The sequence below is a fragment of the Eriocheir sinensis genome, chromosome 22 (assembly GCF_024679095.1).
Source record: "Eriocheir sinensis breed Jianghai 21 chromosome 22, ASM2467909v1, whole genome shotgun sequence".
NCBI classification, from domain to species: Eukaryota; Metazoa; Arthropoda; class Malacostraca; order Decapoda; family Varunidae; genus Eriocheir; species Eriocheir sinensis.
Window position 1 is genome coordinate 16568810 of NC_066530.1, and position 25000 is coordinate 16593809.

A 25000-nucleotide genomic window follows, 5' to 3' on the forward strand; every position below is an offset into this window, starting at 1 on the left:
ACACAGATACAGATCATTCGGGAAGGGTCCTGGCTGGCGATTGCGCGAGTCTACCACGTGATCAGTCCGTGAAACCCCGACGACCAGCCTTACGAAACACATTTAAGGAAGATTAATAGAGTCATTCTTGCGCACTTAGTACCTACATATATTATACCTGAACACGCTATTTCACTTTCTCCACGCTCGTTATCTACCTGTATCCAACCTTGTCCTCTTTTCCAACTTCTCCCTTGTCCTTTTCCTCTGCTTTCCTGCTCTTCCTCTTCTTCCTTCACCATATCATATTCTTGAGAACACACTACTTCGGGTCCTGCATACACGTTATCTACTTGTATACGACCTCACATCCAAGCTCACGTCATCTTTTCCAACTCCCTTTGTATTCCTTTCTATCCCTCCTTGTCCTTCCTTCCCTGCTTTTCTTCCTCTTCCTGTTTGTATCCCTTATTTTGGGCTCTACATACACGTTATCTACTTGTATACGACCTCACATCATCTTTTCCAACTCCCTTTGTATTCCTTTCTATCCCTCCTTGTCCTTCCTTCCCTGCTTTTCTTCCTCTTCCTGTTTGTATCCCTTGTTTCGGGTTCTGCATACACGTTATTTACTTGTATACGACCTCACATCCAAGCTCACGTTATCTTTTCCAACTCCCTTTGTATTCCTTTCTATCCCTCCTTGTCCTCACTTCTCTGCTCTTTCTCTTCCTCCTCGCGTCTGTTTCCCTTTTTTTCGGGTCCTGTATACACGTTATCTACTTGTATATCAACCTACCTTAACCTATTTTCCTACTTTCCATTTATATTCCTTTCCATTCCTCCCTGTCCCCTTTCTCTTCCTCCTCCCGTCTGTTTCCCTTATTTCTGGTTTCTGCATACTCGTTATCTACTTGTACTTACCTACCTTAACCTATCTTCCTACTTTCCATTTATATTACTTTCCATTCCTCCTTGTCCTCGCTTCCCTGCTCTTTCTCTTCCTCCTCCTCCTCCCCCTCCCGTTTGTCTCCCTTTATTTCGGGTCCTTCATAATCCCTATCCACCTGTATCGACCTACCCTGACCTCTTTTCCTACTTTCCCTTTCTGTCCTTTTTCACCCTTCCCTCACTCCTCGCTCCCGCTCTCCCCCTTCCTCTCCCGCCGTCCTCCCCCCCCCTCCTCTCCACACCCAGTCCCGACGCATTCAAATCCTCGCGCTGTCTGGCGGCCACCACCCTAAGCTCACACAGTTGCCAAATCTCCTTCCTCTCTACCTGTATCGATTCATAATATAATAGTGAGACTTTATATGTCTATGGTGTTATGGTGTTTCCGTGGGTAAGAGTTTTGAATGGGATACGTGTGAGAAAATTTACGTTCGCTATTTAAATATTTGAAATCCAAGGCTGCATATACTCGTCCATCCGGTTATGGCTCACGTCTTAAAATATTGCGAATGTAAGACTCCATAAAGTTCTTTGACGCTTATAATATTTGTGTTAGATAAAATACATGGCTGAAAGGTTAAAAGCATCCGAGTTTCCCGATCTTACGTTGGGGGTTATAAAAGATACGAATGCTCAGGTGAGGGAAGTGGCACCTGGACCCGGGGCGAGGCTAGGCAGGTAAACGCGACACCAAACAAAACATCACCTGAGTGGCGGAAGGAGCTCCATCATAAACCGCTTCTCAGGTGTTGCGAGGCCCAGAAAACCACCTGAGAGCCTCCGAACAGCGCTCTACTATCGGTGTGATGAACTAGGAGTGTGCAGGTGTTCGTGGGTGTCGGGAAAGTGACGGTGGAGGGCAGCAGAGGGTGGATCGAAGGGTGTGGTTACGTGGTGTGAAGACGCCGTGTTGTTCAGGAGTCACGCCGCTCACAACACAAGATACTTCACAAGGAGGCGTAAATATCCAACCCCTGATGGTATATATGGCAACTTAGCGCCTTGGTCCACCTTGTGTGAACTCCCTCGCCATTACGCTGCCGGAGGTGACGGCTCGAACTTAGATGTGAAAGGGGGAGAAAAAAAGTTATCATTGCGTTGAGGAAGGAAACTTTAAACGTGTGTGCAGTGAACAGTTCGGTTCCTGGACGTTAAAATCATGGTGCCTCCAAGGGAACGACGCACGACGGCGGGATGGTGGGCTATAGGCTGCCACGCCCTCGGGTTCCTGCTCATTACCATCGCCATGTTCACCACCTACTGGCTCCAGGCCGAGATGAAGGCTTACGGGACGGCCATGGACAGAATAGGGCTGTGGACGCAATGTTTCCGCAGCCTGACGGTCACCAAGGATATATATCGGGAGCGGTTCTTCGTGGGTTGTCGTTGGCTCTTTGACCCCTTCACCACGGGCTACGAGGATGTCCAGGAGATGATGCAGGAACGTGAGTGGCGGGGCACGGTGTGGAGCTTGAGGAGGGCAGAGGGTGGGACGGGAAGCACTGGTCATGAAAACGTCAGGATATGTAGATGTGGAGTCTTTGCACGGCAGGTCTTGATGCATACTCGTCTTCCTCTTCTTTTGACCTGTATCGGTTCGTGGGTCCTCCTCCTCCTCCTCTTGATCTTGCTGTCGTGGTTTTAATTTTTGCTTTTTCTAGTCATATTCTGTATCAATTTAGGTATTCCATTTAGCGCTCTTGTCCTAAAACGATGCCACAAACATTATCTCAATCTTCGTGCATTTGTAGAGCCTTTGCAACGGTAGTTCTTGATTTGTTTGCTCATATTGGTGTCGTGGTTTTAATTTTTTTCAGTTTTTCTTCACATTTTGTATTAGTTTGTGTTCCATTTTGCTTCCGTGCCTTAAAAGGGATGCCACAAACACTATCTAAACCTTCTAGAAAACACAACATAGCCAGGAACACTGTTAACATGCCTTACTTCTTTTAATTATGCCATGAAGATTAAAACACGATACATTTAACCACCATAGTCTGACGCCGCATTATCTTAACCTAGAAAACACAACATTGCTAGGAACGCCAAACATGTTAGTGTGTATCTTTTTGTCTTTATCCATGAATACACAATTAAGACATGGGTTGGTATTGTCAGATGCTCCCACCCCTCACACACACTATTTCCAGAGGCCAAAAAGGAGGTTAATCGAGTTCTATTGAGTGTTCTTTTAGGTTCACGGTACAGAAGAAGGCTCAGACTACCACCAGGGTCATAAGTGTACCCCTGGAAATCCCCTAAACTCCCACGGAAGACTAGTAAATTACGTGTTCTTGGGCGCAGAAATGTTTAAAAATATGGCCCATGACCTCTGACCCCGTGTTCCCCCCGCAGCCTTCTTCGTGACGGTGCAGGTGTTCTTCACGTTCTGCTTCACGCTCTCCCTCATCGCCACGGCGCTCACTGGCATCCTCCTCCTGTGCCCCGGTGACGACTTCGAGAGATCGGTCCTCAAGTTCGCCTACATCGACCTCTTCATCTCATGTGAGTCACCTGCCTTGGATTTGTATGTTTGGCTTCATAACTAAATGATTTCAGAGCCATTGACAGAGTGATAGTGTCTTCTTCTTTGTTTATAGTCCACCTCCCATTCTTGTGGTCGAACTTGCGATGATCCTCCTCCATCTTGCTCGATCCAGTTCTAATCCTTCCTCTGTTTCTAAGGAGTGAGTGTATATTGTATTGCATATGTATTGTATGTGTATTGTGCATTGTATAAAACTTAGATATAGATGCTGGTAATGAAATCTAATTGTGACACATAAAAAAAGGAAAAAGGAAAAGAAAGGAAAACAGAAAGATGGCGGTAGTAGTGGTTTGAGGTAGAGGTAGAAGTGGTGGTGGTGGTGGTGGTGGTATATAGATTACAAATACATTATCATAGTATGTACGTGATATAATACTGTATAATTCACGCACGATTATGACAGTTAGGTAAGTATTATGAGTGAAATATAAATACTAAAACGGATTTGGATAACAATTGTGTGTGTGTGTGACGGTGGTGTTCTCCTCGGCAGGGTTCTTTGGCTTCATCGCCGTCATCGTGTTCGGGGCGATGGGTGACAACCGGGACTGGATGCCTCACTGGGACCACAACCACCTCTCCTGGTCCTTCGGTTTGGGTAAGGACGATTAAGCACAAACTTTTTTAACATTTTTGTAACTAATAGATTTATGATTTTTCTTCAACTTCTTTGTCTTCTTTTTCTTCATTATTTTCTTCTTTTTCTTCTTCTACTCCTTCTTTTTCTTCTTCTTCTACTACTTTTTCTTCTACTTTTTTTCTTCTTCTTCTTCTACTCCTTCTTCTACTTCTTTTTCTTCTTCTTTTTCTTCTTCTTTTTCGTTTGTAATCTTATCTTCATAGTCGTATCTTTATTACCCACGTCATAATTTATTTTGCTTACCTGTATTGCAATTTGAGAGCAGCAAAATATTAGCATGTGACTCTCTAAAACTGTGTGCCAAAAGTTCATGAGATTTGTCACGTCTATTTCTTGATGATGCACTAAATACACGCTTATCTAATGTTCCATGTTAGCGAGCTCATCATTTTTTCCCCACGACTCATCTCCCCCTTCACCCGTCCTTTTCTTTCTTGTCCTGGGATGATAACACCACTCGAGGGAAGCTCTACTGTGTACTATATTGAGCTTCATGATACACAGAGGACAATGGAGGGCAGTTTTCTGATGACCCGTGTTAGTGTGGTCATTGCAATTTTTTCATTGTCATTTTTCATTGCTATTTTCTTTCTTGTCCTGAGTGATTACACCATTTTAGGGAATCACCATTGTGTGTGTTTAGCTTTGAACTGCATGATAGACAAAGGGAAATGGATGGTACTTTTCTTATATGTCTAAAGTTTGTGTTCATTGTCCTTTTTTCCACGCCTCTCCCTCCCTTGAACCGTCCCTTATACTCTCTTTTCCTTACTGCTTTTATGATTGAACTGCATGATAGACAGAGAGCAATGGATGTCACTTTTCTTATGTCCAAAGTTTGTGTGTTCATTGTCCTTTTATCCATGCCTCTCCATCCCTTGAACCGTCTCTTACTCTCTTTTCCTTACTGTTTTTATCATTGAACTGCATGATAGACAGAGAGCAATGGATGTCACTTTTCTTATGTCCAAAGTTTGTGTGTTCATTGTCCTTTTATCCATGCCTCTCCATCCCTTGAACCGTCTCTTACTCTCTTTTCCTTACTGTTTTTATCATTGAACTGTATGATAGACAGAGAGCAATGGATGACGCTTTTCTCACGTCCAAAGTTTGTGTGTTTGTCCTTTTTTCACGCCTCTCCCTCCCTTGAACCGTCTCTTACTCTCTTTTCCTTACTGTTTTTAGCTTCGAATTACATGATACACAAAGGACAGTGAAGGACGCTTTTCTAATTTCACCGTCTGTCCTTCCCTTCAGCTATCCCTTATTCTCTTTTCCTTACTGTTTTTAGCTTCGAGTTACATGACATACAATGGACAATGGCTGGCACTTTTATGATGCTCTACGGTTGTTTGCTCATTGTCATTTTTTTCCCATGCCTGTCCTTCCCTTCAGCCGTCCCTAACACCACTTTAGGGAAGGATCACTGTATGTTTTTAGCTTCGAATTTCATGACACACAAAGGACAATGGATGACACTTTTCTGATGTTCCATGTTCGTGTGCTCACTGTCATTTTTTTCATGTCTCTCCTCCCTCCAGCCGTGGTCGGGGTGGTGGGCGAGTTCGTGGCTGCGGTTCTCTTCTGGGTGGAGTACCGTATCCAGAAGCGCAAGGAGTCTTATCGTCAGAGCCACGGAGTCTTCACCCTCGAGGGGACCAAGGCCTAACAGCTCTTCAGGAAGCACCTCGCCCTCCCCCGTCCAGGATTCAGGCATTATGTTTACTTAATTCGCTACCGGACTGCCGTGTGTTTACTTTCCAAGATTGTCGAGAATGTAACGAAGTGACTGAGTAAGTGGACTACTGCTGCTACTAATTTGATTGTTTCTCTTGAAGACTGTCTGGCTAACCAAAGGGTAGTTAAATGAGAATATGAAGCGAGGAGTCGGATGTTGTCTTCAGTAAGTGTAGTAACGTAAAGCAAAACCCGCACACGCAAGTCCCTGTCATTATAGATATTTTTTAGCTATACGCATTTGCCATTCCATTCACATAGGATGATGCTGGATAAGAAAATATTCCCGTAAGTATTATATATCAGCATTACTGTGGAACAACATCATGTAAGATCTTTGATGTGATGTTAGCTCAATGTTTACCTTTTGTTGAATGTTATCGGTCTGCAAATGTTCAGTAACACAAAATATATACAAACTTTTTAACATTTTTATAACGAATAGACTTAAGGTTGTACATATTTTGTCACTTCATAATTCATTTCAATCCACACAGTAAATTGGCTGGTGATCTCCAAAATTATTCCTGTGTCAACAGAAAGCCGAGTCAGGGCATCAGAATGTAACTTTAAATATCCAGGAACAAAAGTTTATTAGAGTGTGGACCTTTCTTAGTGATATAGAATAAAAAATGGTGTTATGACTATGGAAATTATGTAACATAGCTAATGATATGTTACTCTCAGATCAACTCTTGTTTATGGCTGATGGAGATCATATTAATATCTATGCAGCTCTATTGGGAAACAACTTTGCATATAAATCTCTTATTAACAGATTTCAAAATAATGTTCAACAATTTCATACTGCAACATTATGAGAGCTTTAACTTTATTGAAATTTAAAACTTGTGAAAAGAGAACATTAAGTTTTGAGGACAGTCAGTATGTTTTCCACAAATATGGGGCTGGGTGTTCAACTGGGTCTTTGTAAATACTGATGTAGAATCCACTTCTTTTTTCTACTGTTTGGATGACTGTTAGTGTGTAAGTTACTACTCCGTCCTTTCCTCCACAACCACATTCCGTCCAATGAACTGTGACTAAACTGACATTTATAACATATAACACCATCAATAACAATATAATTTTGCAAGTTGAAGAATGGTCCATTTTCTGTGTCCACGAAATACTGTACAATATAATGTATAACTGATATCATGGTATTTAGGAGTGTCATGTTGGTGTTTGACTAACTGGTCCGTCCATTGCTTCAAGCCTGTGTTAGTTCTCTGTGCTTTGACCAAACAGAACGTCAACAACAACAATACAAACGATATATAATATATATTTTCGTACGCGTGTTGAGAGCTGAGCGTGGTGTGGACTTGTGGTGTTTTGAAGCATCATATTTGTGTACTGCTTGTTCCACTGTGTGTTCCCTCGACAAGGTCTGCTCAAACTGTTCAGCACAAGGCAACGGTTAAGTGCCAACCTTTCCGATCTCGATGGAGTGTGGCAGTTTAGGGCCCTGAGGCCGTCTTGGGGCTGTGTCTGTCTGTCTGACGAAAGAACAACAATAAACTAAGTTTTCTTTACGACTTGAAGTTTTATTCCACATATCACACACTAAATCCATTATTTGGGTGTTTTTATATGATTGTTTGAAACGGGATGAGATATGGAGATTTAAACGAGGTAGAGTGTAATCCATACTGAACTGATAACGTTAGCGGACAGAAACGTTCCGTACTTTTGTTCCAGCAAGATAAGTAACACAACTCTCTTGATTCTTCATTCATGGACATTTAAACGAGGCATAAGGTAATCCAAACAATCACCTGACGGACAGTAAACTTTCTCTACTGTGAGCATTCTTTTCACATTTAACAAGATGAAAGAACGAGAAGGCGTTGTTTGGGCCCAATCAGCTGGCGCAGGGCTGTTCTGTGTTTGCCTGAGGGGCTCAACACGCACTCCACCTGATACGGGGGTGTCACGAGGAACCAGGCACTACAATCAACACTCTATATGCGCCCCTCTGCACCCCTCTCTACTACTAATATGACTACGACTACTACTTGATCTTGCAGTTGTAAGGAGTGTACCGCTATCTCGACCTATACAAGGGGTGATTGTGATCTGCATTTATGATTATGTGCTCTCTCTCTCTCTCTCTCTCTCTCTCTCTCTCTCATCATTCATTGTATTTGTATATATTTTGTTCCATTTTTTTTTCTAGCTTTTGTAATTTTCTTTTTCGTCTCTCTCTCCCTCTCTCTCTCTCTCTCTCTCTCTCTCTCTCTCTCTCTCTCTAGGAAACAATCACTCGACATATGAATCATGGCGGGGAAAAAATGCCAACAAAAGGACACAGGAGGGCGGGAAAGGGGCGTGGCCATAACTGTATACGTGATCTTGCTTCGCTGAGCCTACGCCACCTCCCTCCTCTCCTAACTAATGTGTATATAGGGTACCATGATTATAAAGGCTATCTGCAATGGGGGGACAAAACAAAGAGCTGGACCTATGTAAAAAAGAGAGATGCCAAGTACGTCGGTTCTGGCTGAGAGTAAATACGTGATACATCTCCCCCCGCTCCTTATCTATAAGTGTGTAGCCAACCTTTAGTCCATGGTATTCTTAAAAGGCTTTTTGGTATGGGGCACGAAGTAAAAATCTGGACCTATGTAGTAAAGAGATGCCAAGTCGGTTCTGCCTGAAACTAGATACGTAATAATCTTATACGCACTATTTCTACATATGGCAAGACGTTATAATATGTCTATTGAGATGGTTTTAACGCAATTTAGATACGCATGCGCAATCATTCAGTCCACCCTGACCATACACATGCGTATATTTAGGAGACTGCGAAAAAAAGGCGTAATTGCAAGCTTTATTTTTTGTGGATATGCTGTTCGTTACCTCACGGCATTCTTCTCTAGTGTCGACACGTACCAAATTGCACCGGCGTATCGCACGAAGGAGTGAGTTAATTTATGGAAGGATGAGGAAAGGAGACCAGTAGTTTGATTGTAAAATTCCAGTCACTTACATGTGGCAACGCCGCATGGAACACCTTTACCTGAGTCATCCGATACTCTGAACTTTACCTTTCCGACCGCGACTTCGGGTTACTGTATATTGCTGCTATCTACAATTAATAATTATATAAAGGATGCCTCATTATTTAGTGTTAGTTAAAGACGTGAAAGCATTGAAGGAGGACAGGAGAGAGGGGTCTAGGGGACAGGGGGCAGAGGGTCAGTGGGGAGGGGAGGAGCAGCGCGGGGGACCTTGAGACTCTGGCAAGGTGTGGTTGTTGTGACGCGGGACACCAGGCGCCCAACACACCTGAGAACAATGAGTGATAAACGCTCCTGGAGGAGCTCCGTCGGCATATTACAAAATGGACGGTCGTGGGACTCGTTCAACAGGGAGATCAAGCCGTCGCCGCCGTCGTGTAAGTATGCGCAGGGGTGCATGCAAAAACGGAGGTGAATGGGAGCTTGTTTACTTCAGGTGCTGGGGAGGGGGGGAGGGTCGCGCTCCACCTCACCCTCCCTACAGCCTACAACCGTCGAGATCACCGGTGCTGCATGGCCCTGCTGCGGTGATAAGCGCCACTGTACGGCCACACGCCCCACACGGTGGCCATTATAAAGCGATCGAGAAGGCCATTAGGCCAGTTCAGGCTGGTCAGCGCTTCACACGTCGGTGATTGTCATGCAGGGCAGGCCATGCACACGAGGCTCACCGGATGCTTACTTCATCGCCATAACAACGACTTTCTCGCCACCCAGTGCCGCGTCGCCGCCCTGCTGTCCCTCTGTGGTGCCGTGCTGCACCCCGGCCCACCCAGGCACCGAGCCCCGCGTGAAGCTGTCCTCAGCGGCTACTGTGCATGCGGTGCTCTAGTCTATAGGCCTCGTGAAAGTGTGCCACACTCAGTGGGAAAATGTTCTAAATCAATATTCAGATGGAACTCTGGTGCTAAGTAACAACCACATGTGGTGCTGCAAGACACACTGAAGAAAAATACATCAGATGGTGGTTACACAGGTAGACAGGTTATCTGTGGTGCTTCCAAAGAGACACTGACCTTCTCACCTCAGTGACCAGTGGTGACCCAGCAGCCATGTCTTCCGTGGCTGGCACGAGCCTCTACTCTGGGTACCCCATGCGGCTCAGCCGCAGGCCCTCCCTCACCTCATCCTACTTCCCGCCGGTCATGGAGAAAATCTATGGCTTTGTCAGACCCTCATGTAATTATTACCTAAGTTTATTGTTGAAGAATGATATATATATATATATATATATATATATATATATATATATATATATATATATATATATATATATATATATAATGTGCTGGAAGCACATTAATTTTAGGTATCAAAGCATGTCCAATGAAATAAATGTACACCCATATCAAAATTAAAGCAGTTCTGTACCTCTAAGTCACTGGCTTCCCCAAACACATCTGATAAGGATGCTTTATACTGTCAATGCAATTCTGGTTACTGTTGATCATTTGTAATATGACAAGGTCACCTGTTCTCTTAAAGCAGGCATGATGTCATCCATGAGGCACCAAAGCCCAGTCAGTGTCACTGCAGGGACAATTCTCATCACAAGAGGGACACAGTGTGGCTCTCAGCTTGTAGAGCACTTATGAACCTTTATAGTTGCAGTTTGCCAGATTTTGGAAACATTTCTACAAAATTCAGTTGCTTTGTAGAGTTTATGGCTTGCACAAACTTGGTTTTGCTAACTTTTCTTTTTCTTTCAGCTGCTATGGTCAATTCCACTATCGTGGCCTTCGTAGCAACCATCTTCTTTGTAATTTCTTTCACCAGGTCAGTAGACATGTAAATTTATGCTAAGAACCTAAATTAGGCAGTGATAGCATGGCACATAAAACTGAATTACATTGTGTCCATTTTACCCAACATTAGCTGTTATATTTTTGCCCTATGTAGTGGCACCCATGATGCCATTTGTTCACTGTACACGTATGGTGTTTATATGAAAAATAAGGTCAGAAGTTACTGGAAGTTAATGATACATTTCAGATTTTGCATTCACTTGATTGGTAACTACTAAGTTGGTATCCTGGGACATTACAGTACCTGGACATAGCTACTTAAGTTTTGTTCTTTATTAATTTTTTTTATAGAAATCTCTCCATTGCAGCCTGTTATATCATGAAACTGAGGTGAGCAATTCTTTTCAGCCCGTACTGGCTCCAGTCATACTCCTACACCTACAGCGACTTCAACAACATGGGGCTGTGGGAGTTTTGCTTCAATGGTTTTCGGTATCCCAAATATCAGTATGACCACAAATTTATGGGCTGTAACTATATCTTCTCAGAGGAATACAGAATCATATGGTCATGGATGTTACCTGGTAAGCTTACTGTGTGTGTGTGTTGTGTGTGTGTGTATTTACCTAGTTGTAATTTTACAGGGCCTGGGCTTGCACTCGTGTAGTCCCGTCTCCGTATCTATAATTATCCAACTTTTCCTTGAAGCTCTGCACACTCTTCGCCGATACTATTTCTTCACTTAGAGTCTTAGACTGTTCCAAACCTCTATATTTCTTTGTGGGAAGCTATATTTCTTTATGTCTCTTGAGCATCTTCCCTTCCTCAACTTTTTACTATGTCCTCAAGTATTCCTGCTGGAAGGTTCTTCTCTTAGTAGCAATTTCTCGTTATCCACTTCTTCCATTTTACTCAATAGCCTATATATTTGTATTAGGTCTCCTCTTTCTCTTCTTTGTTCTAGTGTTGGTAAGTCCATTTCCTTTAGTCTCTCTTCATATGTCAGTCCCTCCAGTTCTGGAACCATTTTTGTTGCCATCCTCTGTATTCTTTCTAGTTTTTTTATGTGTTTCTTCATATGTGGAGACCACACTGTTTCTGCGTATTCTAGTTTAGGTCTGATCATAGTAGTAATTAATTTTTTCATCATTTCATTGTCCATGTAGTGGAATGCTATACCTATATTTCTCACCATGTTATATGTATCACCGAAGATCCGATTTATATGACTTTCTGGTTGCATATAATCTTGCATTATTACTCCCAGGTCTCTCTCTTCATTTACTTTCTTTAATATTTCACCATCTCCTATTTTATATGTCCATTTTGGTCTTTCTACACTTTTTCCCATTTCCACAACATGACATTTCTTCACGTTAAATTTCATCTCCCATTTCTGACTCCATTTCCAAATCTTGTTTAGGTCTTCTTGCAGCTCCTTGCAGTCTTCACTGTTTCTTATATGTCTTTGCAGTTTAGCATTGTCTGCGAACAGGCTCATGTAGCTGTTTATTCCCTCTGGCATATCATTAATATAGACTAGGAAGAGTACTGGTGCTAAAACCGACCCCTGGGGCACTCCACTTTCCACCGTTCTCTATTCCGATCTAGTGTCCTTAACCACGGTTCTCATCTCTCTTCCTCTTAAGTAGCTTTCCATCCAGCACTTCATTTTCCCTCTCAATCCTTCTTTATTTTCTAGTTTCCACAGCAGTCTTGAATGTGGAACTTTGTCAAATGCCTTCTTTAAGTCTTGGTAAATGCAATCCACCCATCCGTCTCTTTCCTGTAATATGTCCGTCACTCTTGAGTAAAAGCTCAGCAAGTTTGTCACACATGAGCGGCCTTTCCTAAACCCATATTGATTGTTTGTGATTAGATTATGTTCTAGAAATCTCATCCATTGTTCTTTTATTAATTTCTCACATATTTTACATACTACGCAGGTCAGAGACACCGGTCTGTAATTTAGGGGTTCTTCCTTTTTTCCACTTTTGTATATAGGTACCACTTCTGCCCTCTTCCACTCCCTAGGCACTGTGCCAGTTTTTATTGAGCACCTAATGATGTCATATATTGGGCCGACTAACTCATTTCTGCACTCTTTAAGTATAAAACCTGAAACTCCATCCGGTCCCACGGCCTTCCCTTCCTCCAATTCCCCCAATAGTTTTTTTATCTCCTCTTTATCTATTTTGACCTCTTCCATATATACATCTAAGTTGTTTTTTTGTGGTTCATTAAATAATGATTCTTTTGTTAACACTTGCTGGAATTTTTTGTTAAAAATTCTGCCATGCCTTTGGGATCCTTGATCTCTACATTCTCTTCAGTCAATCTTTCAATTGTTTCTCTTGATTTAATTTTTCCATTTATAAATCTATAAAATAGTTTCGGTTGTTCTTTACACTTTTCCACAATATCCTTTTCGTATGTGTGTGTGTGTGTGTGTGTGTGTGTGTGTGTGTGTGTGTGTGTGTGTGTGAACAATATCCACTCTTGGCATTGCTTATATTAATCTGAATACTAAAAAGTTGCCCTTGCTTCCTTTGGATAGATTTTAAGAGCATAAAGATTTGCTGATTTTCCCAAGTTCAATAATTTTGAAAAAGCCATTAGGGAACGGATTGAGGTTCACTTGATTGTTATGTAGCAATGTGGTGTACTACACTGAACTTCAACAGTGAAAATAACAATAGGGATCAATATAGCCTCTTATGTGACTGATGTAATGGATGGATAAGTAACCCTGGGTCAGATCTAGGACAGGTTGTAAAAGCTTTGTGGGTTACCAAGGACCAAGGTCATTTTCTTGTAGTTTTGATATTCAGAATTCTTGAGGAAGTGACCTTCCAACACCTGAAGGTCAGTTTTACATTTGCAAATTTTAGAAGGTAGATTTATTTAGAAAAGAAATAAACCACATTGTAGAATAACACCACCATAATAAAATAATACTTTCAGCTTGGTTCATGGCAGTGCAAACATTTATGACCATCGCCCTCCTGGCCAGCATGACCACTCTAGTGGCAGCGAGCCTCGTCCTGGTGAGGTGGCCGATGCAAATGATCATGCGTTATGAGTGGCACATCATTGGCTTCTGTTTCATATGTCAAGCAGCCACAGGTCAGTAAAATAAGTAGTTTCTGTCTCAAAACTTTCATAATCTGAGACACAGTGATACATACTTCTATGAAAAAATAATTTTGTATGTACAGAAGTCCTTGAAATGATATGAATTCTTGGTCACATCTTTCATCAGCGAGCTTGATATTTACCAAGCAACTTTGACTTTGCAGTGGTGGCAATATTCTTTGCTGTGTTGGTGTTTGGACTGATGTGTTGGTCTCGAGATTGGCTCCTCAACCCGAACTTCAACTACTTGTCTTGGTCATACGCCCTTGCTGTGCTGTCTGGAGGGCTTCATGCCTTCTCTGGCTTAGCTTACCTTCATGTGAGTATGATTACTTTTCACTCTAATTTTACTTCCCAAATGGCAAACCACATCAAGACGAGATTGAATGTAACAAAGAATCAGTTTGTGCACTATAGGGAATGGGATATGAAATGATCAAGGTTTAAAAGGTGTGTGGGTGAAAGAGGAACAGTGTTAAAACAATTTAGAAAGAAAGAGGGCGGGAAGGGGAGAAGATAAGCCTGCAAAGACAGTTTATTGACAAGGATGCAATTAAAACTCCTTATCTGATCTCATCCAAATACACTTTGAAAATCAGGCAACAGAGTAGACAGGAGACCGACAGATAGGGATTGTTATTTAGATACGTAGCTGGATAGAAATATGGATAGACCTTGACATAAACACAGATGTGGTGGCATTTTTTATCGGTTAAATAATATATGAGGTGTGCAGTGTAAAAGGGACAACCTACCATTTTTATAGTTTTGAGCAGATTGTGTTTAAAGTAACCACCAGACTTTACACACCCCACGCCAGCTGAACTCGACAGAAAAATCATGCATGTTTAGGCCTGTGAACCACCCACTTTAAGGTCATATTTCTTAACCTGCTTCACCACATGATGCAGCAAGAGTTCAGGCTTCAGATGCCCCCGACCATAAAATGCCACCTTGACTGGTTTGGTCGCCCCTTTTACAATAAATGCCTCATAAGCTATTGCACCCATAAAGTGTACTGATGTATTTTGTTACTTTACAGGAATCATTCGAAGCCAAAGAGCGGAAACGTCAAGCATCCAACCTCATAGAGATTGAGCCACAGGAGCAAATGGGAATGGGGATGGGGATGGGGATGGTCAGCCAGGGGTACATTTGAAGTGGGCTCAAAATCAGCTGACCCCTTTGCAGCTGTAAGTGGTAACTTTTTTAATAGAGTGCTACATTTGCCATGTGTGTTTCAGTGTCTGAATTTTATCAGGAGACTAAAGTTTTACCTGGAGTATTATCTATAGTATACATAATGTGGTCTACAACAGGCAATGATTGTCGGATTTGTATACGATACTTTGACATTCTCTTAATTTTTATAACTGTTAGAATACCATGCCAACTTAATTATCAAAGCCAAGCGGAAATGATACAGAGCATAGTCTTCATGTAGAAAAAAAAAGACGTATGGCTTGTTGCTCACAATTTGTATGCGCTGTACAAAACATTAATGTTAAGATGTACAAGAACTTATCAGTTTACTTTATAGGTCTTGGTATGATAAACAGGTCATCATCCAGCAAAGGAGTCGGTGGTACAGGGTCCAGGGTTTGTAAACAGCAAAGCTTCAGATATACAGTCATTAATCTGGCCCCTGGTTAAGCTGACCCTCTCACAGCAGCACTACTGTACTTTATCTTTTGTTTTTTTGGCATGTGAAATGTTTAACCCGGTAGCAGCGATGGGCCAAATTTGTGGCTTTACCGTGTACCAGCAACAGGCCAAATTTTTGCGTTGATATATATATTGTATAATAATTTGCGTGAGTGATGTTTTTTCTCTTTAATTCACTTAGAGGGGCCTTTAACCCGAGAACATCGGCAGACCCTTTTCAGGGCTTTCACGAGTCGTGGCTGTGGTACGGTGGCTCGCCATAAAACACCTAATTCGAGCTAATTGTAGGTGGTGGTGGCATAGTGTAACCTACCATGAATGCCCTAGGTCATTGTGGTGGATGAGTGATCATGAGGTGGGCTTTTTTGTCATACGTGGTGTTGTAAGGTCATGGCATACTGAATTAGCTACCCGTACAGTAATCACTTGTCAAATTCTCTATAGTAGACAAGAAGCGACTCTCGGCTAGATGCCACGCGTCACGAGACTGTTTATTTTGTAACAAACACCACCCAAAAAGAATGAAGTTTGAGTAAAAGTAAATATTTTTAACAGCTTTATGGTTATGAGAGGAATACTCTGATGTACATAAGTTCCATGCTCTTTTCTTAGTCTCAAAATGCAGTGTAATTTTGTCATTTCTCGGCCACATCTCGGCTTTCCCATAGCCGAAGCCCACGGGTTAAGAAACATGATCCCTGCAGCTACCGGGTTAATGTTGAGGCTGCCTTAAGTATGTCGTTATTTTTTCATAAATCAAGAAACTGTTTGCTTGATTTGTCACCTCTTCAGAATTTACCAAGTTATACCCATTAACTGAGTGTTTATTATATATATAAACCCCCCTCCTTACACTCACATGCAGTTTATACAAAGTGCCTAACCTATATATCTTAAAAGTAATGTTTGTGCAGAAATATAACCTCTGTTCTATTGTTATAAGCACATTTGTTTCCGTCCATTTTCCGTCCATTGACGAGCAGCGTGGCTCTGAATAACTGTGCCGTCCAAACAGCTTTTTGATTAATATTTTGAACATGTGTGCCTCATGTTGTGTATATATGTTGTTTTAAGGTCACACAAAGAGTAGGACTTATACAAAATAGTATTTGATATTTTATATGAATAATGTTCGTCATATTTTATTGAAGTAAATTTATAGTATTTTCTATTGAAATTTTAAAAATTTGCATCCATGAATTAATGGTTGACCTCAGAGTTTTTAGTCTACAAGCTTTGTGTCCTATGAATGTATCTTTAATGGTACAAGCCTTAGATAGTGCCTGAACTAAATGTATACAGGATGCCACAAATACCTAAGAGTACTATTTATTTGGAACATGTATATGCCAGACAGCATACTATTAACATGGTGCCTACCTCTGCAATTCTGGTCTCTAAGCATATATGACCTTGTATGTCATCACATCCTCTGCTTTCCTAATGTAAGTGACAGCTTACTATTGGTTCATCAATATAAATTCTGTACTTGCTACTTCATTTATATACTTCCAGTTGAACCTTAGTAGCTTGGCCATTCTAAATTTTCCATCAGCATTGAAATGAGATTTTTTACAGTGAAAGGAAAAAAAAAAATTGCAAAATCTTATGCTAGGAATATGCAGCTTGCTGGCAGAGCATGATGCGGAAGTAGAGGAATTTATATAAATTCTGATAGTCTTTGTCAGAGAAAAATAAGGATTAACTTGGACCAGGTCTTGTTTGTGACATTAGAGTGTGAATAAATCTTTAAAATGCTGGTCTGGTACCTAAATTTGTTGAATGCTGACTAGCATTTATATTTCTGATATTTATAAGGATAAGTGAAGTGTATGTATATTTTCTGTAGAGGCAGTGTTAGGATGAAAACAACTGACCTTTCATATCTGTGGACATGAACCCAATGACACTTTGTATCATTTGTGTATATATTATGACTGCTATGATCAAAATCTCCATGTTTCAAGAGAAAAAAGTATCATAGGAACTATGCAATGATAAATGAGACAAGAAGTGTATGATGTTGTCCTACTACTGAAGCAAGATTAGCCCAGCAAATGTAAAAACTGCAGACTTCCAAGCTTTGCCAGTTTAATGATTAATACATCCAGCAAGAGAAGCCTTGTGGACACCAGGCATGTACAGAGTACAAGAGTGTAATGTGAGGATGAAGGAACTAATACTGCCAGTGAACTTCATTGGCTTCAGGAGCTCCTTGTTGTGATGCTTGTAGTGTTGAATTCTTTTATTAATACCAGTTAAGAGTTAAGAATCTTTTACCTGGTGTTCATAGGAAATTGGGTACATGATCGTGACGTGATCGTTGGTGTCTGCAGTAATTTAACTATTTTAGACAATTTTGTTTAACTGTATAGATTTTAAGATGTTTTCATTAAAATGTTTACTATTAATGTATTTTCTATCCAAATATGACACTTCCTCCAGAATACTTCTACAATACTAGGCATAAAATTTAATGTATTTGAGTATGCTCCTCAACTGCTCAGTCCTTCTCTTCATTGAGCTTTTATCACATCTTTGCTTACAAATTAACTCCTCTTTTTCTCAGTTCAGAACAGAAGATGTGAAGGACAGACTGGTAAATACTGAAAGGAATAGAAGAGGACACACCAAATGATTGTGATGAGAGACTGATCGGCACATCAACAACTGTCCCCAAAACAGAACTTCCTGTAGAGTGGTGGCCATGGCAGAATTGTCTACAGCTTTTCCTCATCTGGCACTCCCTCAAAGCAAGTCTACTCTGTCAATCCATTTCACTAGTAGTCTCCCCCTGACATATTCATTCAGCAGTTTATGGACTTCACATAAATTCCTTATGACAGGGCCATAAGTAATTCTTGGCAAAATTACTATGTATTATCATAAGAGACAAACTAGGAAGAGAGGGAGGAGTGCTGACACAATAAGCTGCCTGTCCAGCAACTCCCAACCACCCAAGACCCCCACCACTGTAAGGCAAGATCATGAACAAGGAAAAGCATGCACAGACCCTTAAAACAGGATGCTGGTGTCACACTCACCTGGAACATGAGCAGCACTGCACATGTCAAGGACGAAGTTGATGGTATGCTGAGAGAGGTTGCCGTCCACCAGCACCAGCGGAGCGTTGGTGATGCGATCCTCAAACTGGCGAACCTGAGGATGGAGGTTTTTCAGGTGTGTGTCAAAACGAAACTTTGGATGACATTTAGCTGTGTGATGCCTGTGAGATCAACCCTGGCTCCCATGTTCTGAACCATGCCACACTTACATGTTCAGGAGTAACGTGGTTGTGGACGGCCATATCACCCACGCCGAACAGTGCCTCACCGCGGTGGTCCAGCATGACACAGTACACCGCTGTTGAGGCTTCGGGCACCACTGCCAGCCCTTCACACCCCTGCAGGAAAAAAAATTATTATCTTTTTTACAGCAAAGGAAGTAGCTCAAGGAGAAAACAAAAGACAAACAAACAAAAAATTCGAAGTGCTACTCCTGTAAAAATAAATAGAATTAAATGGCCTGAAGAGAGGGTCAATTTTAGATGGAGAGGTGTCTTGATACTCCCCTTCAAAAGAGTTTAAGTCATAGGCAAAAGGATATACTAATGAAGGAAGACTGTTCCCAGAATTTACCATTTAAAGGGATGAAGGAATGAAGATGATGCTTAGCTCTTGCATAAGGGCTTTGGATAGCATGGGAATGAACAAGAGTAAAAACTTGTGCAGTGAGGCTGGAGGAGTGGTGGAGGCATGCAATTACCAAGTTCAGAAGAGCGGTCGGCATGAAAATATTAATAGAATATAGAAAGATAGGCAATATTGTGGTGGAAATTAAGGAGTAAAAGACTGTCAATAGGAGGGAGTTGATGAGACGAATTAAGAGTCTTTGACATTATTATATTTTAGTGCTGATGATGCAGCTGTTAAAAATGGAACTAAAAGATAGTAAACACAGTCAAAGGTGGCAGAAACATGAAAACAAAACACTGATAGGGAAGGAAAACCACCAATATGTCTGCATTTATCTTTGTATCTGTCTATATATATGAATATATATGTCTGACTATATATATCAACATGCCTGATCTGTTCCTGTGTCTCATCAGTGTCTGTCCTGTTTACATGGCTGTCAGTGTCTGGGTCCTGTTTATATGGCTGTCTGTCTTTCTACACATGTTTACGTCTGTTTACATCTGTCTACATCTATCTACTACTACTTACACCTATCTACATCAGTTTTTAGCTGTCTTCATCTGTTTACATGTCTAGCTAATTAAATCTACCTTTGCTTACACTTGTCTGCATCTGTTTGCATCTGTCTACGTCTGTCTATCTATCTACAACTATTTACACCAATCTACATCTGTTTTTACCTGTCTTCATCTGTTTACATGTCTAGCTAATTAAATCTACCTTTGCTTACACTTGTCTACATCTGTTTACAGCTGTCTGTCTGTGTCTACGTGCACCTATTCGTCCCTGTTAGCGTGTCCCCGCCACTCACCAGCCGCGGGTTGTGGGCGGTGAGGGCGCGGGCGTGGTTGTCCTCCCCCACGGCGGACACGAGGAAGGGGCGGCAGGCGAGGCGCGTGAGGGCGTCCGCGAGGTTGCGCCCTACCCCGCCGTAGCTCTGCCGCACGTGACCCCGATGCGTCCTGCCCGTGAACTGGTGGAGGCATGGAAGAGAAGAGCGGGGTCAGGGGCGCCATGGAAAGAGAGAGAGAGAATTAACTGGTGGAGGGTCTAGGGGGCGCCAGAGAGAGAGAGAGAGAGAGAGAGAGAGAGAGAGAGAGAGAGAGAATTAACTGATGGAGGGTCTATATAAGGGGCGCCAGAGAGAGAGAGAGAGAGAGAGGGTGGAGGGAGTGAATTAACTGGTGGAGGCCGGGTCTAGGGGGCGCCATGGAGAGAGAGAGAGAGAGAGAGAGAGAGAGAGAGAGAGAGAGAGAGAGAGAGAGAGAGATTTACATAGAAATTCAGACCACACAGACTCCATGATCCGAGCTAGGTGATCTGTCCTTAATTAAACCTAAGTGATGCAACATTAATCAGATAGCTCCAAAACTCTGCATTTCTACTTCAGTAAATATTAAGTTGAAGGAAGTGTCGGGGGGAGAGAGATTTACACAGATTTACATAGGTCGTCTGTCACTCATGGTCACAGGAGGAGTAAACGACTATATAGATAAAGATGCTGCCTCAGTTTATATAGCAGCACATGAGAAAGAAGAATGAAAATAAATAAATGTTACGTTGATGACGATCGAAGGAAAAGTTCAAACGAGAGAAAACATATTTGAACCGTAATATCGAAGTGGTCCATAAGAGTTACAGCACAGGGACTCCATAGAAGACGGCCACTTTTAGAGTAGACTATAACAGAGTGAGCGAAGCCGAATACGGTTTTTATTAAAGGTAAAGTTGGGGCAGTACACCATATGCTGAGCGTGGCCGCGGTGCTCATTTCCGTCGCATTGGCCCTTTGAGCTTGTGGTGAATGAGAACCCATTTTCCCGGGACACAGGGCCAGTGTAACATGCGGGTCACAGTGTACCCTCCCCAGGTAGGCCACCCACTGATCGACCAGCCCGCAAGGGAGGATGAACAGCTGGGTGGGCTGCACGCCGACCGGGGACTCAAACCCGGGACAGCGGATTCGTAATTACTCGTGGCCACGCTAACCACTGCATCACGGAGGCGTATATTCCCTCCCAGATTTATCAAATAATGGCAAGCCTAAGTTGGCTATTGAAAACTAAAATGATGAAGTCGATAATTTTGTCTTTTTTTATAAACTTCGCAGTATTAGCCCACGGACGCTCTTGTTTTGATAGGCATATAAACAGGACACAGACACTGACAACCATTTAAACAGGACACAGACACTGACATCCATTTAAACAGGACACAGACACTGACAACCATTTAAACAGAACACAGACACTGACAACCATTTAAACAGGACACAGACACTGACAACCATTTAAACAGGACACAGACACTGACAACCATTTAAATAGGACACAGACACTGACAACCATTTAAACAGGACACAGACACTGACATCCATTTAAACAGGACACAGACACTGACAACCATTTAAACAGGACACAGACACTGAAAACCATGTAAACAGGACACAGACACTGACAAATAAATATTCCAACAACAGAAATTCCAACTTTTCCTCCAGGTCTCACACTTCCTAGGCTAGGCGGGCTATATCCCCCCCGGTTGTTTTCTTTATCGGCCACAAAATGCCCCTAAAAGTGCTTATTTTTCAAGAAATGTCCTCCACCTGCGCATGCTCGTTTCGTTCGCCATCCTCCCCCTTAACTCGTGAACCTGTGATGCCCTCTAACCCCTCCGAAAAAAAATCTGCCAAAATTACGGGCCAGCCCTCAGTTTAAGAACCATCGTGTTAGAGTATCTTAATGTGTTAGATAATAATTTCCGGTACTGCCTGATCACTTTTAATTGATATTCAACAGATTCTCACTGCAACGGTAAGGCTTCGTACCACTCCAATAACACGCAGAACCACTGAGCAATTGAGCGAACACCTTCCAACGTGAAGTCCATATATATATATATATATATATATATATATATATATATATATATATATATATATATATATATATATATATATATATATATATATATATATTGGTTAACTCTCACCGGTCTGGACGAGCGGAGGCACGCATACAAATCCGCAGCGAGTCGTGTGCGGTGAGGCGCTTCAAGAGCGGCGGGCGGCGAGTGAGTTCCGCATTGGCGTTCATTGTGACGGTGCTACAAATGAAGAAAACGATGTTGATGTGGCGAAGGAGGAAGAAAACGACATTGCTATCCCTTATCTTACCATCAATAAGGCAGCAAAGGTTAATTTAAGGGGTGGCGAAGGTCCCTCTAATAATGAAAATGACATATTATCTATGCAGATTATGGATGACTTACTCAGATACATTTTGCTTTCTTAAAAAGTCTCTCTGCCAGCGGGTAATGCTAAATCTAAATAAAAAAAAATGAAAAGCCAGTCCCGTTGCCACTCATCGGTCCTCGGCTAGCAAGTTCTCGGGGCTTTGGCTTCCAGGGCCTCCACAGGTACTCCCCGCGGCTGCCTCCTCATCGCGGAGAAACAAACATCGCTGGCCTTGCTGCCGTGCGTTCACCCTTCCTGTTTGCCAAGTATTTCCTACTATCGGCGGTTGTTGTTGTTGTTGTTGTTGTTGTTGTTGTTGTTGTTGTTGTTGTCCCTGCCTCTCCTACGACTCCTGGAGGTTCGCTGTCCCGCAACATTATTCAATATCTATCCCTGGCTGCCGAAACGGCTACGATCAGTACGGGTATCAATGCTACAGGAAGTTTATCTCTAACCCTGGCCAGCCGTTGTTCCCGTATCGTGGTGGTTTTGGCATATTTCGAAGATAAATGAGCGACGACTGCTGGTGTTCCGGGACTAAGGCGCGGCGTTCAACAGGCCTAGAGTGGACGAGTGCTTAACGCAGCCCAGCTTGTGTAAGGAATGTACTGACACGAGGGGGACTGTGGCTTCAAAACATTTACCTATAACCGTGTATTTGTGATGTGTGCGTGATATATTATGGTCTCCTGCGCAAGTGTGTGGTGACAAGATACTAGGCTGCAGGTGTGTTGAAGGAGAGGAGGCTCCGTGAAAGAAGAAGACGAGGACACCGACCAAGAGACCATGATGACTGTGAGTGATGGGAGAACGAGAGCGAGAACGATGACGAGGAGAATGACGGGAGGGAGGAGGAGGAAGAGGAGGAGGAAAGTAGCAGCAAGAATGAGGATGAGCAAGCCAAGGAAGCAGGAGAAGAGAAAATAAGGAGAAGGAGGAAAGGAACAGCAAGAACGAGTACGAAGACGACAAAAGTATACTTATGGGTGTATGTGTAACCTACGCATGTATGGTTTAGTGGTAAATACATACAATAATGCAGGGACTTCTGTGTGTGTTTCTCTTCCCGCTTAACGTTATGTATACGTATAGGTGTGCACCGGAAAATGTTATGTATACTTTGCGTTAAACCATGTATGGGTGAATGATACAAACCCGTCTGCTTCGACCTTCGTGTGTGTGCCTCGGCCTGCTTCTTGAACGTGAGGGAAAGACTGACATAATTTTTTTTTCGTCTGGGAATTTCCTCTTAACTCTCTCTCTCTATCTCTCTCTCTCTCTACGGAAAAAGGGGAAAAGGGAATGAGGGAGGAAGGGAAACAGGAGGCAGAGGAAGAGAGAGTGAAAATGAGACGCCAGAGGGGAAAAGAGGAAAATGAGAAGGAAAAGGGAATGAGGGACGAAGAGGAACTGTAGGCAAAGGAAGAGGGAGTGAAGGAGTGAGGGAAGAAGGGAAACTGGACACAGAGAAAGAGAGGGAGTGAAAACAAGACGGAGATGACTACGTAGTAACTCCTTGGCTGTAGAGAATCAGGTATCAATTATTCAGAGGCAGAGAAGCGCGGTGATTGCATACTAATTCTTAAGCCACGGTTGCCAAATGTACCCCGCTGTAAGCATGGAATTCAAGTGCCATCAGAAATCAGGATGAAAATTAAACGAAAGAGAATCAGATAAAATGGAACTTCGGTAACTGGTTGAATATAGTAACACCCAACATTGTCATCTCACAACCACTGCTTTCACAATACAACAACAACAAATACTACTACTACTACTACTACTACTACTACTACTACTGCTACTACTCCTTTCCGTTATCCTCCTCATCTCCTCACCGCCCTAGTAATTTTTCTCTCCCTCCTCCTCTTCCTCGTTCTCGTCCCTGTCCCTCTCTTTCCATACCACTAACACCACTCTTCCTTCCACCATCACAAATGCCCGTCTCCTCACCCCGGCCTTTGCCATCCTGAGAAGCCCAACCCGTGGCCCCATACCATCCAAACGACCCCCTCCTGATCAGCCTCATTCCCCTGGTAACCGCGGCTTCTGGGCAACCATTCCACCCTCAAGACCGACTGGGCGAGCAGGGCGTGTTGAGGCGAGCACGCTGTGAGGGTGAGTGACCCCCATGGATCGGGTATCTGAGCCATAAATTATCAGTATCTCTTCCCCCGTGAGCCATAGAGGGTTCTGAAACGCTACCCCTTGACCAGGAAGGAGAGAGAGCAGCGAGGAATGGAAGCAGCGCAGGAATAGGGAGAGACAAGGGGAAGGAACGGGAAGGAAGATCAAGGAAAGAAGGCTCGTGTGAAATATAACGATCGAAGAAGTGGAAGGAAGGAAGGCAAAGGAAGTCAATGAAGGGAAACAGACGGAACAACGAAGGAACAGGGAGATAAAAGAGGAAGGAATGTGAAGGAGGCTCAAGAAAAGAAGGCAAAGGAAGTCAGTGGAGGGAAACAGACGGAGCAACGAAGGAACAAGGAGATAAAAGAGGAAGGAATGTGAAGGAGGCTCAAGGAAAGAAGGCTTGTGTAAAAGATAATGAAGAGATGGGAGGAAGGAAGGCAAACGAAGGACCAGGACGAAGGAACAGGGAGATAAAAGAAGAAGGAACGGGAAGGGGGCTCAAGGA

At 42.6% G+C, this 25000-nt stretch overlaps 3 protein-coding genes across 5 annotated transcripts in view; 2 read left to right on the top strand and 1 right to left on the bottom strand.

Moving 5' to 3' along the window:
- The window catches only part of LOC127002172 (uncharacterized), a 10358-nt gene extending 2965 nt beyond the window's left edge, over positions 1–7393 (top strand). Inside the window, exons 1-4 of one of the 2 annotated variants that reach the window (XM_050867859.1) lie at positions 1619–2375; positions 3286–3435; positions 3972–4076; positions 5660–7393. In XM_050867859.1, the coding sequence (XP_050723816.1) occupies positions 2090–2375; positions 3286–3435; positions 3972–4076; positions 5660–5787 (669 nt within the window). In that variant the 5' untranslated portion in view covers positions 1619–2089 and the 3' untranslated portion in view covers positions 5788–7393. Of the gene's footprint in view, positions 1–1618; positions 2376–3285; positions 3436–3971; positions 4077–5659 lie in introns of those variants that run through there. The other variant, XM_050867860.1, reaches the window with a different exon arrangement.
- The window catches only part of LOC127002173 (uncharacterized), a gene marked incomplete at its 5' end in the record, with an annotated part of 28955 nt that extends 8834 nt beyond the window's left edge, over positions 1–20121 (bottom strand). The window contains 3 exons of the mRNA XM_050867861.1: positions 18474–18588; positions 18704–18832; positions 19939–20121. Of these exons, the coding sequence (XP_050723818.1) occupies positions 18474–18588; positions 18704–18832; positions 19939–20121 (427 nt within the window). The remainder of the gene's footprint in view (positions 1–18473; positions 18589–18703; positions 18833–19938) is intronic.
- On the top strand, positions 8988–17840 carry LOC127002171 (uncharacterized). 2 transcript variants are annotated; one of them, XM_050867858.1, is made up of 6 exons: positions 8988–9261; positions 10594–10660; positions 11038–11213; positions 13594–13755; positions 13929–14083; positions 14807–17840. In XM_050867858.1, the coding sequence occupies exons 1-6, from the start codon at positions 9162–9164 to the stop codon at positions 14921–14923; spliced, it is 777 nt and encodes a 258-aa protein (XP_050723815.1). In that variant the 5' UTR covers positions 8988–9161; the 3' UTR covers positions 14924–17840. The 2 variants fall into 2 exon arrangements, with proteins under 2 accessions (XP_050723815.1, XP_050723814.1); XM_050867857.1 differs by lacking the exon at positions 8988–9261 and adding an exon at positions 9277–10063.
- Positions 20122–25000: the final 4879 nt, after the last annotated feature.

Coding starts and splice junctions, on each gene's coding strand:
- LOC127002171 (XM_050867857.1), top strand. CDS start 9,937: ATGTCTTCCGTGGCTGGCACGAGCCTCTACTCTGGGTACCCCATGCGG. Junction 10,064..10,593: donor TGGCTTTGTCAGACCCTCAT/GTAATTATTACC, acceptor TTTTTCTTTCAG/CTGCTATGGTCAATTCCACT. Junction 13,756..13,928: donor CATATGTCAAGCAGCCACAG/GTCAGTAAAATA, acceptor TTGACTTTGCAG/TGGTGGCAATATTCTTTGCT.